This window comes from Onychomys torridus, chromosome 15 (assembly GCF_903995425.1).
Source record: "Onychomys torridus chromosome 15, mOncTor1.1, whole genome shotgun sequence".
NCBI classification, from domain to species: Eukaryota; Metazoa; Chordata; class Mammalia; order Rodentia; family Cricetidae; genus Onychomys; species Onychomys torridus.
The window spans coordinates 1680054-1692711 of NC_050457.1; the positions used below are offsets into that span (position 1 = coordinate 1680054).

At 43.6% G+C, this 12658-nt stretch overlaps 1 protein-coding gene across 2 annotated transcripts in view; it reads left to right on the plus strand.

Moving 5' to 3' along the window:
• Nucleotides 1–482: 482 nt before the first annotated feature.
• Nucleotides 483–12658, plus strand: part of Mctp1 (multiple C2 and transmembrane domain containing 1) — a 583339-nt gene continuing 571163 nt past the window's right edge. For both annotated transcript variants that reach the window (XM_036206958.1, XM_036206959.1), the window contains exon 1: nucleotides 483–1861. In XM_036206958.1, the coding sequence (XP_036062851.1) occupies nucleotides 1151–1861 (711 nt within the window). In that variant the 5' untranslated portion in view covers nucleotides 483–1150. The remainder of the gene's footprint in view (nucleotides 1862–12658) is intronic.

Genomic DNA, 12658 nt, shown 5'->3' on the forward strand with positions numbered 1-12658 from the left:
TGCAGAAGCGTTCCTGTGGAGTCAGAAGACCCTGGAGGCTTAGATTTGGGGAGAAGCAAAATCTAGACGACAGAAAAAGCCCTTTTTGATCAGTCTTCCAATACACTTCAAGAAGTAACTGGGGCGGGGGGGGGGGGATCTGTTTGAGTGAAAAGAACAAGTCTGAACTCTGAATAGGGTCACAGGCAGTGGGCACCCGCCCGTCTCTGTCCGAGGTGAACCAACACCCTAAAACTTACTCTAAGGGTTAGCTTTATTGCCAGGTTTGGGGAACTGTTAGATCTTAATTATAAATAAAGTCACCGCACACGCCAACAAAGAGCTTGAAGGGGTGGATGGTAACAAAGTCAAGACAGAAGACATCAAACTCTCCTCTTGAGCCTGGGCTGCCCAACCCAGTGGAGGCAGCCTTTGGAGAGGTTTATTTCTCCCGCAGCTTCCTGCGGGACCCACCAGGGGCACATAGACTCCACTCGGGTGCACTTCTGCTTCAGCGGGGTTCGTCCTAAAGCAAGCTGTGTATGCGACTGTAAATCCATACTTAAGTCAAGCCCGCTCCAGGCCCTACACAGCTCCACAGGACTCCTGCCTGCCCTCCCACCTAGGAGCCAGAGGATGGTCCTGGGCGGCTTAGCCTGGGCTGCTGGTCCCCGACGTCTACCGCAGGACGCGCCCTGTCTGTGAGCCGCTTGCGCGCCCAGTTTGGAGGCAGCGGCCTCTGCCACTGACAGGTGCTGGCCTAAGGGCGCGGGTGTGGTCCCCTGTGCAGCTGGCAGCCTACGCCGGGTGCCCGCATCTCCCCGAGTTCCTAGTCGGCGCGGAGGGGGAGCCAGGGCGCGGCCTGGAGGCACTCAGTGGACTGGAGCCCTGTAGTTCCGTGCTCGAAACTTTGCAGGCGCTGCGGCCGCTTGGTGACAGCACCAGCCCAGCCGGGCAGGTGCAGCGAGCAGAGGCGACGACACCCCGCGGCGGGAGGGCCGCAGCCGTTTTGCTCCGAGCTGGCCTGAAGCCGCTGGGCACTCCTGGCTTGTGCTGCTGCGCCCGCCGCCGCCGCCGCCGCCGCCGCCGCCTCCACTCTCCGGGAGGAGGCGCAGCCGGAGAGGGCGGAGGAGAGGCAGGAGGAGGTGACAGGACGTGCCCGGGGTGGAGGATGGAGCCCCGGGCAGCCGCGGCTGGTGAGCCCGAGCCCGCCGCGTCCCCCTCCTTCCAGGCCCGGCTCTGGAAGAACCTGCAGCTGGGTGTAGGCAAGGGCAAGGGCGGCGGGGGCGGGCGCACCGGGGGGCCCGAGCGCCGCACTGCGGCCACTCCGACCCCATCCCCGCCGCCCCCGAGGGCCACGCAGGACGCACTGGCCGGTGTGGCGGGTACCGGCAGCAGGTGGAGTGGCTTCAAGAAGCGGAAGCAAGTGCTAGACCGGGTGTTCTCTTCTTCGCAGCCCAACCTGTGCTGCTCCTCGCCGGAGCCCCTGGAGCCCGGAGGAGCAGCCAGAGCCGATCAGGGGTCCACGCTGCGCCGCCGCTTACGCGAACATCTGCTGCCTGTGGCTAAGGGGCCAGCGACAGCCGCAGGGACAGCGGGAGTGACGCCTCCTGGCGGACGCTCCCCGGACTCAGCTCCTTCTTCTGCTTCATCCTCTCTGTCCTCTTCTCCCCAACCGCCCCCGAGGGGAGATCGCGTACGAGATGAAGGCGCGCGGCGTGGGGGCTCTGGGGTGCACCTGTGCCACCAAAAGAGCTCCTCTCTTCCCGGCACTGCGTGCCTGGAGCAGTTGCTGGAACCGGCGTCACCTCCCTTAGAACCCACACCGGGTCCCGCGGAGTCCCAGGCTCTGCTGAAGAGTGAAGAGCAAGGCTGCAGCCAGGTGAGTGACAGGTGGCACTGCCACTGGGCAAGCGTGAGGGCCACCCTTCCAGCTTCAAGCTGCCCTTCCCTGGGGTGTGCGCGCCTGCGGACCACTAGTTAGCTGAAACCGAGCAAAGGAAACATTTCGCTCCCGTTCAGTAGTGACAGAGTCTAGACTTGGACCCTGACTTGACTTTGATAAGGATGACACCTGTCTCCAAAAGCAGTCTGAGTAGCTTAATGAACAGCTAAAGAAAAGTTACAAGGTAGCATGGGGTTTTGGAGGTGTTCTGCAACAGGCCCCACTAAGCATTTTCTTGACTAAAGAGAAAGCTAACAGATCCCAAACTTAGGAAAGGAAATTTTAAGTGCGGGTGCTTTGCAGAAGGGGCGCCGTCTGAAGCAAATGGCCGGCAGTTGCAGGAATGTGGAGAGGTGAAGCTGTGGCTTAGATTCGGATTTAGGGCAGAAGTTTGCTAACTTCTTGGTAGCCTCTTCTCTAAACTTTCTACTGCGGGTGGATCACTGTCCCACAGGGATCAACAGGATCCGATTTAGTCAAGTAGATACGTTCCTACGATCTAAAGTTTAGCAGTCATCAGAAACACATGCTTCCAACACACGCTACTTTACACATCATGTCGACTACTCAGACCAGAGTTTTTCACCTGTTTTAATAGAAAATTTAAGCCATCACATGACTTTATTTACTCCTATCGTTTTAAAGAGGGATCTTTTTCTTTTTATAAATGTCTATCAAATCATGTTCATGGTAGAAAATACTTTAAATATTCAACTCTACGAGGGGCCTAAAATGATTGTTTTCTCTCAGTATGTCTTAGCTTATTAACCCGCATTACAATAATTTTGAACATGTTAAATGATCAAAAATTTTAAGTAAATCAATAGCCAGCTAGAAAAAAAAATCCAACCATTTGCTGAAATTTACTGTTCGATTATGTGGCAAGAAGAGCTCAGAAGAACTGTGTATCTTATTTACTATTTTCTTAGTGTAGTTTCTGAACAAAGAAGTCAGAAATCAGTCTAATCCACTTTTTTCTGTCTAGCAAATGTTTGACGTTTTAGAGAAAACTTATTATAGCAGATTATGTAGATACCATAGGCAGAGAAAGACCAAAAAACTTTATTATTGTCTTGAAACAGACCCAAATAGATAGAACTTTTTCTTTTTTATTTCAAAAACAAAGTGAAAGTATTTCTAAAGTGATTAAAATAATAAGTGTATTATCAGTCAGGGTTCTCTAGAGGTACAGAACTTATAAAAAGAATAAAGGAGATTGAATGGCTTACAGGCTGTAGTCTAGCTAGTTCAACAATGGATGCCTATGAACAAAAGGTCCAAGAATTCAGTAGTTCAGTTCACGAGTCTGGAGGTCTCAGCTGGTCTTCAGCATATACTAGAATCCTGAAGTACACTCGAATGCCAGTGAAGGAGGAATGGATTTGCTAGCAAGAGTGAGAACAAGCAGGCAAAAAGAGAGCTTTCTTCTTCCATGTCCTTTACCTAGGCTGCCAGCAGAAGGTGTGGCCCAGATTAAAGGTGATTTTCCCACCTCCAAAGATCTTGATTAAACATCTATCTTTCTGCTTGAAAGACCTGGATTAGAAGCAGTTCTTCCCACTTTAAAGGATTTAATTTTAAAAAGACCCCTCAATGGTGTATGTACCCAGTCACTCAAGTTTTGCTTAATTCCAGATGTAGTCAAGTTGACAACCAAGAATCATGTACAAATACTATGAGTTAAAGAAAATGCTTTTGAGTTCCTATATAGTCCTAATGCACATTTATTTTAATGCTAAGAGATTGTTTTGATGTTTTTATCTTTCCTAACTTTTAGAGAAACACATAATAATAGAATGTTATGGTGAAAGTTAGTTTATAAAGTTATTTTGTAGTGTATTGAACTGCAAATATTTTCAAAGCAAAGACAGAGTACAGAATTCATCTTTGTGTTCCTCCCCTTTTAAAAACCAAAAGAATTTCGAAACTATCAACTTTTCTTCAAAAACACTCTTATGTCTTTTGTGTGGGAAAGATCTAAGCTGTTTTTGGAGACCATATTGAAATAATATTATTGTGTGATTTCATCATATTCATCATATGCTGGGTACACTATAGCATTACACAATTCGATACTCACTGCATTCCTGTAGAAGTTCTTGTTAATTTATGGATTAGAAGAGAATGTCCAAAGAAGTTAAGTGGCTTTCTAGGACCAGTGTATGGTTAGTGTGCATCACAGAGGTGTGCACCTAGGTCAGTTTTCACAATCTTTCCCATGGTTCCCACCAGTTTTCTGGACTTCTAAACCTTAACTTCTGGCATGACTCTGATCTGTTTAACACTAGAGTCATACAAGTTTGCACGTGTTGTAAAATGTGCCTCCATTACTACCAGTTTTACAACAGGTCATTTATATTCTTCTGTGATGAATTGTTGCACACCTTACTACATTTAAAAACCACATGTCAATCATGTTCTATTTCTAAAGAAAATTTTCATTATAAGGAACCAATATTTCAATGTAGACATCAAAGGAATGTTAGAAAATTTGAAGTAAAATTTAAAAAGTAATAAATGAATTTTGGCAGAACAAATAGTAAGCCCTAAGGGGATGGCCAGGAACAGGAATGTCCCTCACCTCTGCTGCTCCTGGGGCCTTGTTCTCAGAGCAGTGGAGAGCGTCCTCTGCAATGGCTTACAGGTATATTTCCTAAACAGTCTGACTAATGAAGAGGAGAGTAGTGAGTAATCTTTAAAATAACTTTTTGTTCAACTAAAAGAATGAACCCACCTCCAAATAGGGAAGACAAGAAAGGGAATTGAAAGCTGGAACTGAATTCATGAAGATGCCCAGGGGCAGGCTTCAGTTTGTAGCATCATGCCTTTCCAAGTACATCTCAGGGGATTTTCTTCCCTCTCACCTTCTCATCCTAAGACACTTGGGCACCGGGAGGAGCTTACTGGTCACCAGCACAGAAAGGCACACACAAAAGATAAGACAGTGAAAGAGACATTTATTATCTCATTCTGATTACCGTTGTACAAAAACTTAAAGGCAACAGACACACCACAATTCATTGTAAAGTTAGGAAAATTCTTGAAAATTTGTTTTATTTTTTGCTTGTTCCTGGCATCAGCCATGTTCTTCAACACACTCCCCATTTCTCCACCCCCAGACCAGCATGAGGTCCCAACAACATATGTGCTTACATTCTGACACTAGGTAGAGATGTGAAGCAAAAGTTAGAAAACCGGTTTGACTGCTGAGGGAAAGATTTGGGAGTCACGTGTAGGCTGATTAAGCTTAACAAACTGCTGCCTCCCATGTAGCCTCCTCATTATCTTCTCTTTAGCCAAACCAGTTTTGAAAAACACTAACAGAAATAACAGTGCGTCCTCCTGTATTATTTCAAATGTTCCGCTTTGGCCCTAAGATGGAAAGAAAGAAAGAAAAACCATTTTTTCCTGCTGATTCTTGTTCACGTTTTGGGCCATATTGTCATAGCAGATGCATTCCATTTTCTATGACACTTTTGGGAAAGATGCTTTTTCAATTTGTGTACCCATCAAAAATATGCCAAATTTATGTATTCTATCTTGATGAGTTACTAAAATTATATTTCACTAGAATCAGAAAATCAGTATTTTCAGAAAATCTGAGGAATGAGTATGTTGCAATTTTTAGTATCTAAGTGAAAGCCTGTGGTGTTTATAAATGTTAAAGCTTTTATTGAAATTGGTTTCACAGGAAGAAAAAGGAGAGGGGAGGTGGGTAACTTGGTGTGTGATAGGGAAGCTTCTGCACAGCAGGAGGGACTGCTGTGTCTTTAGATGAAACTCCATGTAAGACAAGATGTAGGAGAACATTTCAAGTCCATACATTAAGTGCATCTGGACTTTTTAATAGCTTATATTAAAGTGTTATTTGGGTTAATGTTTTGCCAGGTGTTTTAGATATTGCTTCAAAGAACATAACTTAATTGTGGGGGAGGAACAGATTTAAAACAATAATTCCTAATGTAAATGACCAACCCCACTAACAAATCTAATAATGTTAAAATAGATCTCCTAAAATCATATTTTTTTTTGGTTAGTTGACTTTTATAAGAAAGTTAAGGTGGGATGTGGGCCTGGTTTCAGAAACTGTGTTTTCAAAGTCAAAGCAAGAGGCCCAGTTTGCAGTTCCCTGAAGCTAGAGTTTGCGGTGTGGCTCACTCTTCAACTACAGGGACCTGAAGATCACTCCAGCAAGAAAAGAGGATGCCGTTAGAGGGAGACCTGCAGCGTAATGTTTCCATCCAACCTGATGTGGCTAAACTGTGCTTCTGGCAAATTGTAGGACCTGGAAACCTACAGAGGAAAGTCTATTAATATTGGGATGTGAGAGCTGCAGCTGTGGTTGTCAGTAATATCGAGTAGTGGGAGTTTGTGAGTAATGCCATTGCAAATAAATGAATGGCAGAAAACAAATGCATTGGGTCTTTGCCAGGTGTTCTCACTTAGTGTGGCATGCAAACATTTTACTTGCCATGGTGAAGAAACTAGTCAAGAGAACTAAAGCAGTACTGATAATACCACAATTTCAATAATTAGAAATAATGCATGACTTTTAGAAAGTGTGTAGTCACTATCACAGAAATGTACATGAGTGTTTGCAGGAAGAAAACAGAATTAATATATTAATTTAAAAAATAAGATATACCCCTCCCTTTCTTTTGGAAAAGAATGAAAATAGTGGATTATTGGGCACACAAAAGTTCCCTGTGCCTTTGCCACTCTAAGAGAACATGTAGTGTGGCTTCTTTACTCATAGTGGTGAGAGTTTAACAAATCCTAAATTAATGAACAGTAAATAGTATGTCTAGGTTCCAATGTATTGAAATGTGGGCTACTACCCCGCTCCCCATGGCTGTGTAACTGAACCTGAGGATCGTGGAAATTTCAGCAACAGTAAAACATTTCTGAGCACATGGTGGCCAGAAATGAATTCAAAATGAAATACATTATGGTTCTGAGGTGTTCCTGGTAGCCATTGTCCATTTGGCGTTGCAGGACCACTTAGCCTTGCTTCTGAACATGCAGTTTAAGTACTTTGTACTGAGCGTACTGTCCTGTTACCCAGACCAGGTCAGAGCACCTGAAACACCTCAGTTCAGATTCCAGATTAGCTTTAGATAAGCAAAACCTATAGGTTTGAAATCATAAACATTTTGTTCTGGTGTTTTAGTTGGCTGCTTAGGTATATTTCCTTTCCTTGGTAAACCAAATATCCTTGGAAACTGAGGGTTATCACTTGAGTAATGTTCGGGTTTTGTTTAATGTGAGTGATATAGATTTCAACATCAATCTTACTTTATACAAGCTTATCTTCATAAAAATTAGAATAGACCATATGTGTAGATGTGCATTTGTATTTCTTTAAAGTTATCAAATAAAAATGAGGTCATCTTTTCTCATGCCATTTGTTTACTTTGCAAGCATTCTTAACTATTGTTTGTTTTTGTTGGTATCATTGAAAATACTGTCTATTTTCCACCCCAGTAGCTCACACGCTATTTTAATTCCCTCACCATCGCTGGTCTTTTCTTCTAACTCACACTGCTTTTTGTAAATCTAAGTGGGGAGTGATTACTCTCCTCCAACAAATTAAGTTTCTATTCAAAATTGTTTTTCTCTTTGAATATGTAGCAGTTTGTTTTCTTTAGGATTTTTTTTTGGGGGGGAAGTGTGTGTGTGTGTGTGTGTGTGTGTGTGTGTGTGTGTGTGTATGTGTATGTACATGAGTGCCTGCAGGGGTACCTGTGCCGCAGCATGTGTGTGGAGGTCAGAGGACAATCTTTGGTTTCAGTCCCGTGTCCACCTTGTTTATGACAAGGTGCGCTGACTGGTGCTGCACGTGCCAGGCTAGCTGTCCTGTGAGCTTCCAGGGACACTCTGTCCCCACAGCACTAGAGGAGCACTGGGGTTGCAGGCAGAGATACTGCGGCTAGTTTTACATGGATTCTGGGGGTCCAGATGCAGGTTTTTATGCTTGCATGAAAAATGCTTTTCCCACTGATCTATCTCCCTAAATCCTAAAAATTTTATTTTGAACAACATCAGGTCATAATTTTCTTAAAGTTCCCAAAGATTTTTTTTTTATTTTACTCTAAATGTAGGATGAAAAATTGTATTTCCAATATAATGAGATTAAAAAATACTACACTTTCTTTTAAGGAGTACTTTTAAAAAAACGTGAAATAGTTTTTGAGATATTTTATACTAATTTTGTTTCCCTTTCCTATGGACTCTAGTACATGTGAAAAATTATAATAGGGAAGTGGTCCTTTGGGTGTTTTAAAGGTCATTGCATCTTCCTACTGTCACTGGTGTTATTCATTTATTTGCTCTTTATTAGGAGCAATCTGAATTTAGTTCGGTGACACCCATTACCTCACTAGCACCACTACAGGGAATTTGACAACCTTAATACAGTGGACCTATGATTGATGTTATACAATGGTCCAGGGGAATGGCTTCCTGGATGAAGGGATGGGTGGACAACTGTTTAGTACTTCGGCCTCTGGAAGAGCATCAGAATTACTTTACTGCGGAGTGGAGTACTTGCCTTCCTGATGCCAAGTCCTTTTAAACATGGCAGATGTACTGTACATCTTCTTCTTCTGATGGTGGCTCTGCTTTGCTGCAACCTGGATGCTAATTCTGGTTCTTGTCTTTATTGGAGATGTAGGACAGAGTTCTTTTCTGAGTCACTGGCTCAGGCATGCACTTCCTTGTGCCACTGACATGGAGTGACTATTTATTCCTTGGAGTCTGGCCTCTGACAGTGCTCTTCACATCTGCACCCCTGACTCCTGCTGCCCAGCCCTCAGGTATGCTCTGAATATCAAACTCTGCTCGTCCTTCTGCTTTCTTTGACGTTATTCTTCCAAAGCCCTCTCCTGGACTTGCTGTCTGCACATCTCTTTTATCCCATACTCATCGTTGGAGAACTGTCTCTTCCAACCCATGTCTTTCCCAACCACAACTTAGAGTAAAATCTCAAACTTGGCCAGCAGCCCTGTCCTCATTTGCCTATTGGCCCCCTTTCTGGAAGACTCAGTGCCTGATGTATGAAGCAGAGGTTGCAGAGTTGGCTCACTGACACTCACAGTGTCCCAATTACAGAACAGCAAAGCCTGCCCCCAGAAAGTCTGCAGCATTGAGTGGTTAATGGCCTTTCCTTCCTTCACATTTGGCTGCCGAGCTCTGGAAATGCAGCCATTCAGAATGCATTGTAAGTATGCAACAGTGTGCACAGTGAATCCTGAAAGCTTAGTGTAAAGAAGAGAATGTGAAATGTAGTATTATTAAGCTTTTTTATTGATTGAATATTACAATGGGTTTTTGGTATTTAGGTTAAGTTAAATATAATATTAAAGTTAATTTCACTTGCCCTTTTAAATATGTATTTCTGTGGGCAGCATTGATTTAGAGCAGGGATCTCAAAACTCTAAACTCTAATGTTCACAAGACTATAGAAGCAAGGCTAGTGAGCAAAGAGCATCTGCTCAGGCCATGCTTCCCAGGGAGTCTATGCTTCCCAGGGAGTCTATGCTTCCCAGGGAGTCCATGCTTCCTGGAGGGACAGGATATTTCAGTGTTTCAGCTGTCATTGCCACTCAGGATAGAAGGGACAGTTTCTACATTCCTTAGTAAGAATTAAAAGTTCAAGGTTTTGTGCAAAGTTTCCAGATTCCTGAGGGTTTTTTTTAAATTGTATTTTGGCTGTTAATATATTTTCACAAGTTTCACAGGCTGAATAAATTATATATCTGGTCTAAATTTATTTATCAGTTTCAACTCCTGGCTCAGAGAGCTCATAGCTCACTTCTCCCCTTCCCTAATCCCACACCAGTGTTGGAGACAAATGACCTGGAGCAGAGTTAGGTTTTAATACATTTTGAAAATTAGTGCTCCAAGCTTTCCAGGAGTTCTCTGGCACGCACTACCTAGGAGACCCAAGTTTTGGAATGAGAAGTCAGAATTCAGTGGGCTGTGAAATTCAGTGTATGTGAAAAAGGGATATGGTCACATTCAGAATAGTCAAAAATTCATCCTATGCCAGGGATAAAAGAAAGGGGTAATGTGGGTACAAAAAATGGTGTTGGAAGACTCTGTCACTGGAAAAGTGTTGTTTAATGGACATCACTTGTTTGGGTTGATGAGGCAGAGCCCGTGGGGAGGCATGGGTTGAAAATAAAAAAGAAAATGGGTGTAACTGATGGGATAAGGTCCCTAAGGTTGTGGTTTGGTGTGGGTGTCACAGACTAGTAGGTGGTAACTTCACTTAGCCTCAGACAAAATGTATTCCTCTTCCATTGCAAGTGGACAGAGCCAGCATGGATGTAGACAGGGTTGGTGGCAGCAATTTGTAATAGTCTACCTGATGGTCCACGCTGCCTTGTGTTGTGGTATGATTGGAATTTGGACACAGGGAGATGGTGAAAGTCTACTGTGGAGACACAGAGGTGCTCAGGTGTTTTATGTAGAACCAGTGCTTGAGGTATAGGAAGAGGGGTAAAAACAGAGAGGATGTGAAGCAAAGGAGTGGATTCTGCAGCACATAGGGAGTCCCAGAGGTGTTGAACAGGGGCAGGTGGGAGTTAGGATGAGCCTAAGAGAAGGAGACAGGAGACCTGTGGAGGCTTCCAGTAGCCTCAGTGAGAGCCTGGGGTTGTTTCCCTGGTAGTGGAAGGATGGATGGATCTGACAGGGCAGAAAGGGATGACATGCCAGCATGTTGCTCCTCCACTTACAATTTTATTTTTCTTTGTTCTCTTCAGAAATGCTTGTACTGAAAAGTCGTTTTCATTGGGGGGGGACGGGAAGAAGTTTTGAGTTTATATTTAGGCAGAGTGGCTGAAGAACCACCCCTACCCCAGCGCCAGCCTGCTGTCTATTAACTATAACAGCTCCTATCGTTTTGTCTCCCGAGCGAGTCCAGCTAGTGTAAACCGGCTGGAACTCACTTCTGAGGTTATAGGCATTTCCACTGTGCCTGACTTTCTAGATCCTGTGTTTGATAGTTATTTTGGAGTCTCCAGGATGAAGTAATTACCACTGTCTCTAAAGTTTTAGGTAATAAGAGTTCTAACCATCAATGGACAAAAAGTAAAAAAAAAAAGCATATGTTGTCTACAAAATCAGGCAAAACAAGGAAATTCTATAAATATTCTAGTCACCTGAGGCACCTCGTGGTAAAATTGACAAAGCATTCAGAAAAATAGTCATAGTGAGAAGTTTGTAATGTAAAGGTCCAATTGAAAAACTTCATTCTTAATCAACGCATGTGCTTGAAGCATGCTAAAATATCATCCTAGGTAAAAGGAAAAGGGCCAATTTCTAAACTTACCAATAGGTTTTCTTTCAACATAGCAATATTATTTTTTCTAGACCCTCAAGCCATACTTGGCTCTTTATGGAAATGCAAAATAGCTTTTGATAAAATAATTCAGCATTTTCATGGCTGACTTTGAATAGTATTTTCAGTGCACCCAATTAGAATTCTGACTGTTCTCCAAAATATCTTTTAGGATTGGAATAGATCTTGGAGACAAATCCTGTGTCACCACAGAGCTCCTGCCAGCTCTCCTGTGGCCTCTGAATCAGCAAGATGCCTCTGAGAGCAGGTATGGGCTGCCACTGGCTCCCACCACACTGTTGCTTTATTCTTGTTCCATTTCCTAATTACAGCTATTTCTTATTTTAAAAGTTAACTGATACAGTGTGTAATAATAGTGCATACTTAGGTGGTACACATTTGGTGGATGTACACAGAGGATGATGATCACAAAGAGAGGCTTCAGCAGGTAAAGGTACCTGCTGCCAGGCCTGAGCACCTGAATTCCATCCCCAAAGGAAATTACTCATCCCTGCAAATTGTCCTCTGACCTCCACATGCACGCCTTGGCATACACGTACCTACACACATGCACAAAACTAAATAAATGAATAAACGTAAAAACACGCCAACAATGTGTAGCAATCAAAGCATCACTTTGAACACTGATCATAGCTTTGTGTTGAGAACACAGCTAGTCTAAAATCTGCAAGAAGTTGTCCTGACTGTCGTCAGTCTCTCTGTGGAACTGTGGAGCACTAGAATTCCTATAAAACTAATTTTGTATCCTTAGCCGATTTACCTCCATCCTCCCTGTCCTTCTCACTTCTCCTTTTGTCTGCTTTGTTTAGATTTTGGAGACAAGATTTCTTTGTGTGGTCTAGACTGTCCTGGAACTAGCTTTGTAGACCAGGCTGGCCTCAGACTCACAGCAGTTTGCCTCTTTTGCCTCCTAAGTGCTGGGATTTTGGACATGTGCCATCATCACTCGGTCCCTCTCACTTCTGTAACTACTATTCTATTCTCAATTTTTAGGAATTACCTCTTTTTAGCTTCAGCATATGAGGAGGATCTTAAGCAGTTAACCTTTACTTTCTGGGTAAGCATGCCTGTCCCATGCATGTGTCATACTGCAAATGACCAGATTCCTTTGTTTCTGTGAGTGAGCAGTACTCGATGGTAGGTGAGTCTCACATGTGATGATTTCGACTTTGCCTGATCCTGGCCCACTTCACATATGTTCCAGGTTGGTGTTTTTCTCATTTCCTTACTTCCTTTATGAAAATCAGTTGAGTAGTACTTAGGGGAATGGGCAGAGACCAGAAGGGACCAGACATTGGCTGTTTCTCAAGCCCCATGTCCAGAGACTAGGCTTTGTAAGGGAGGTTCTCTAAAATCTTCTGTATTTA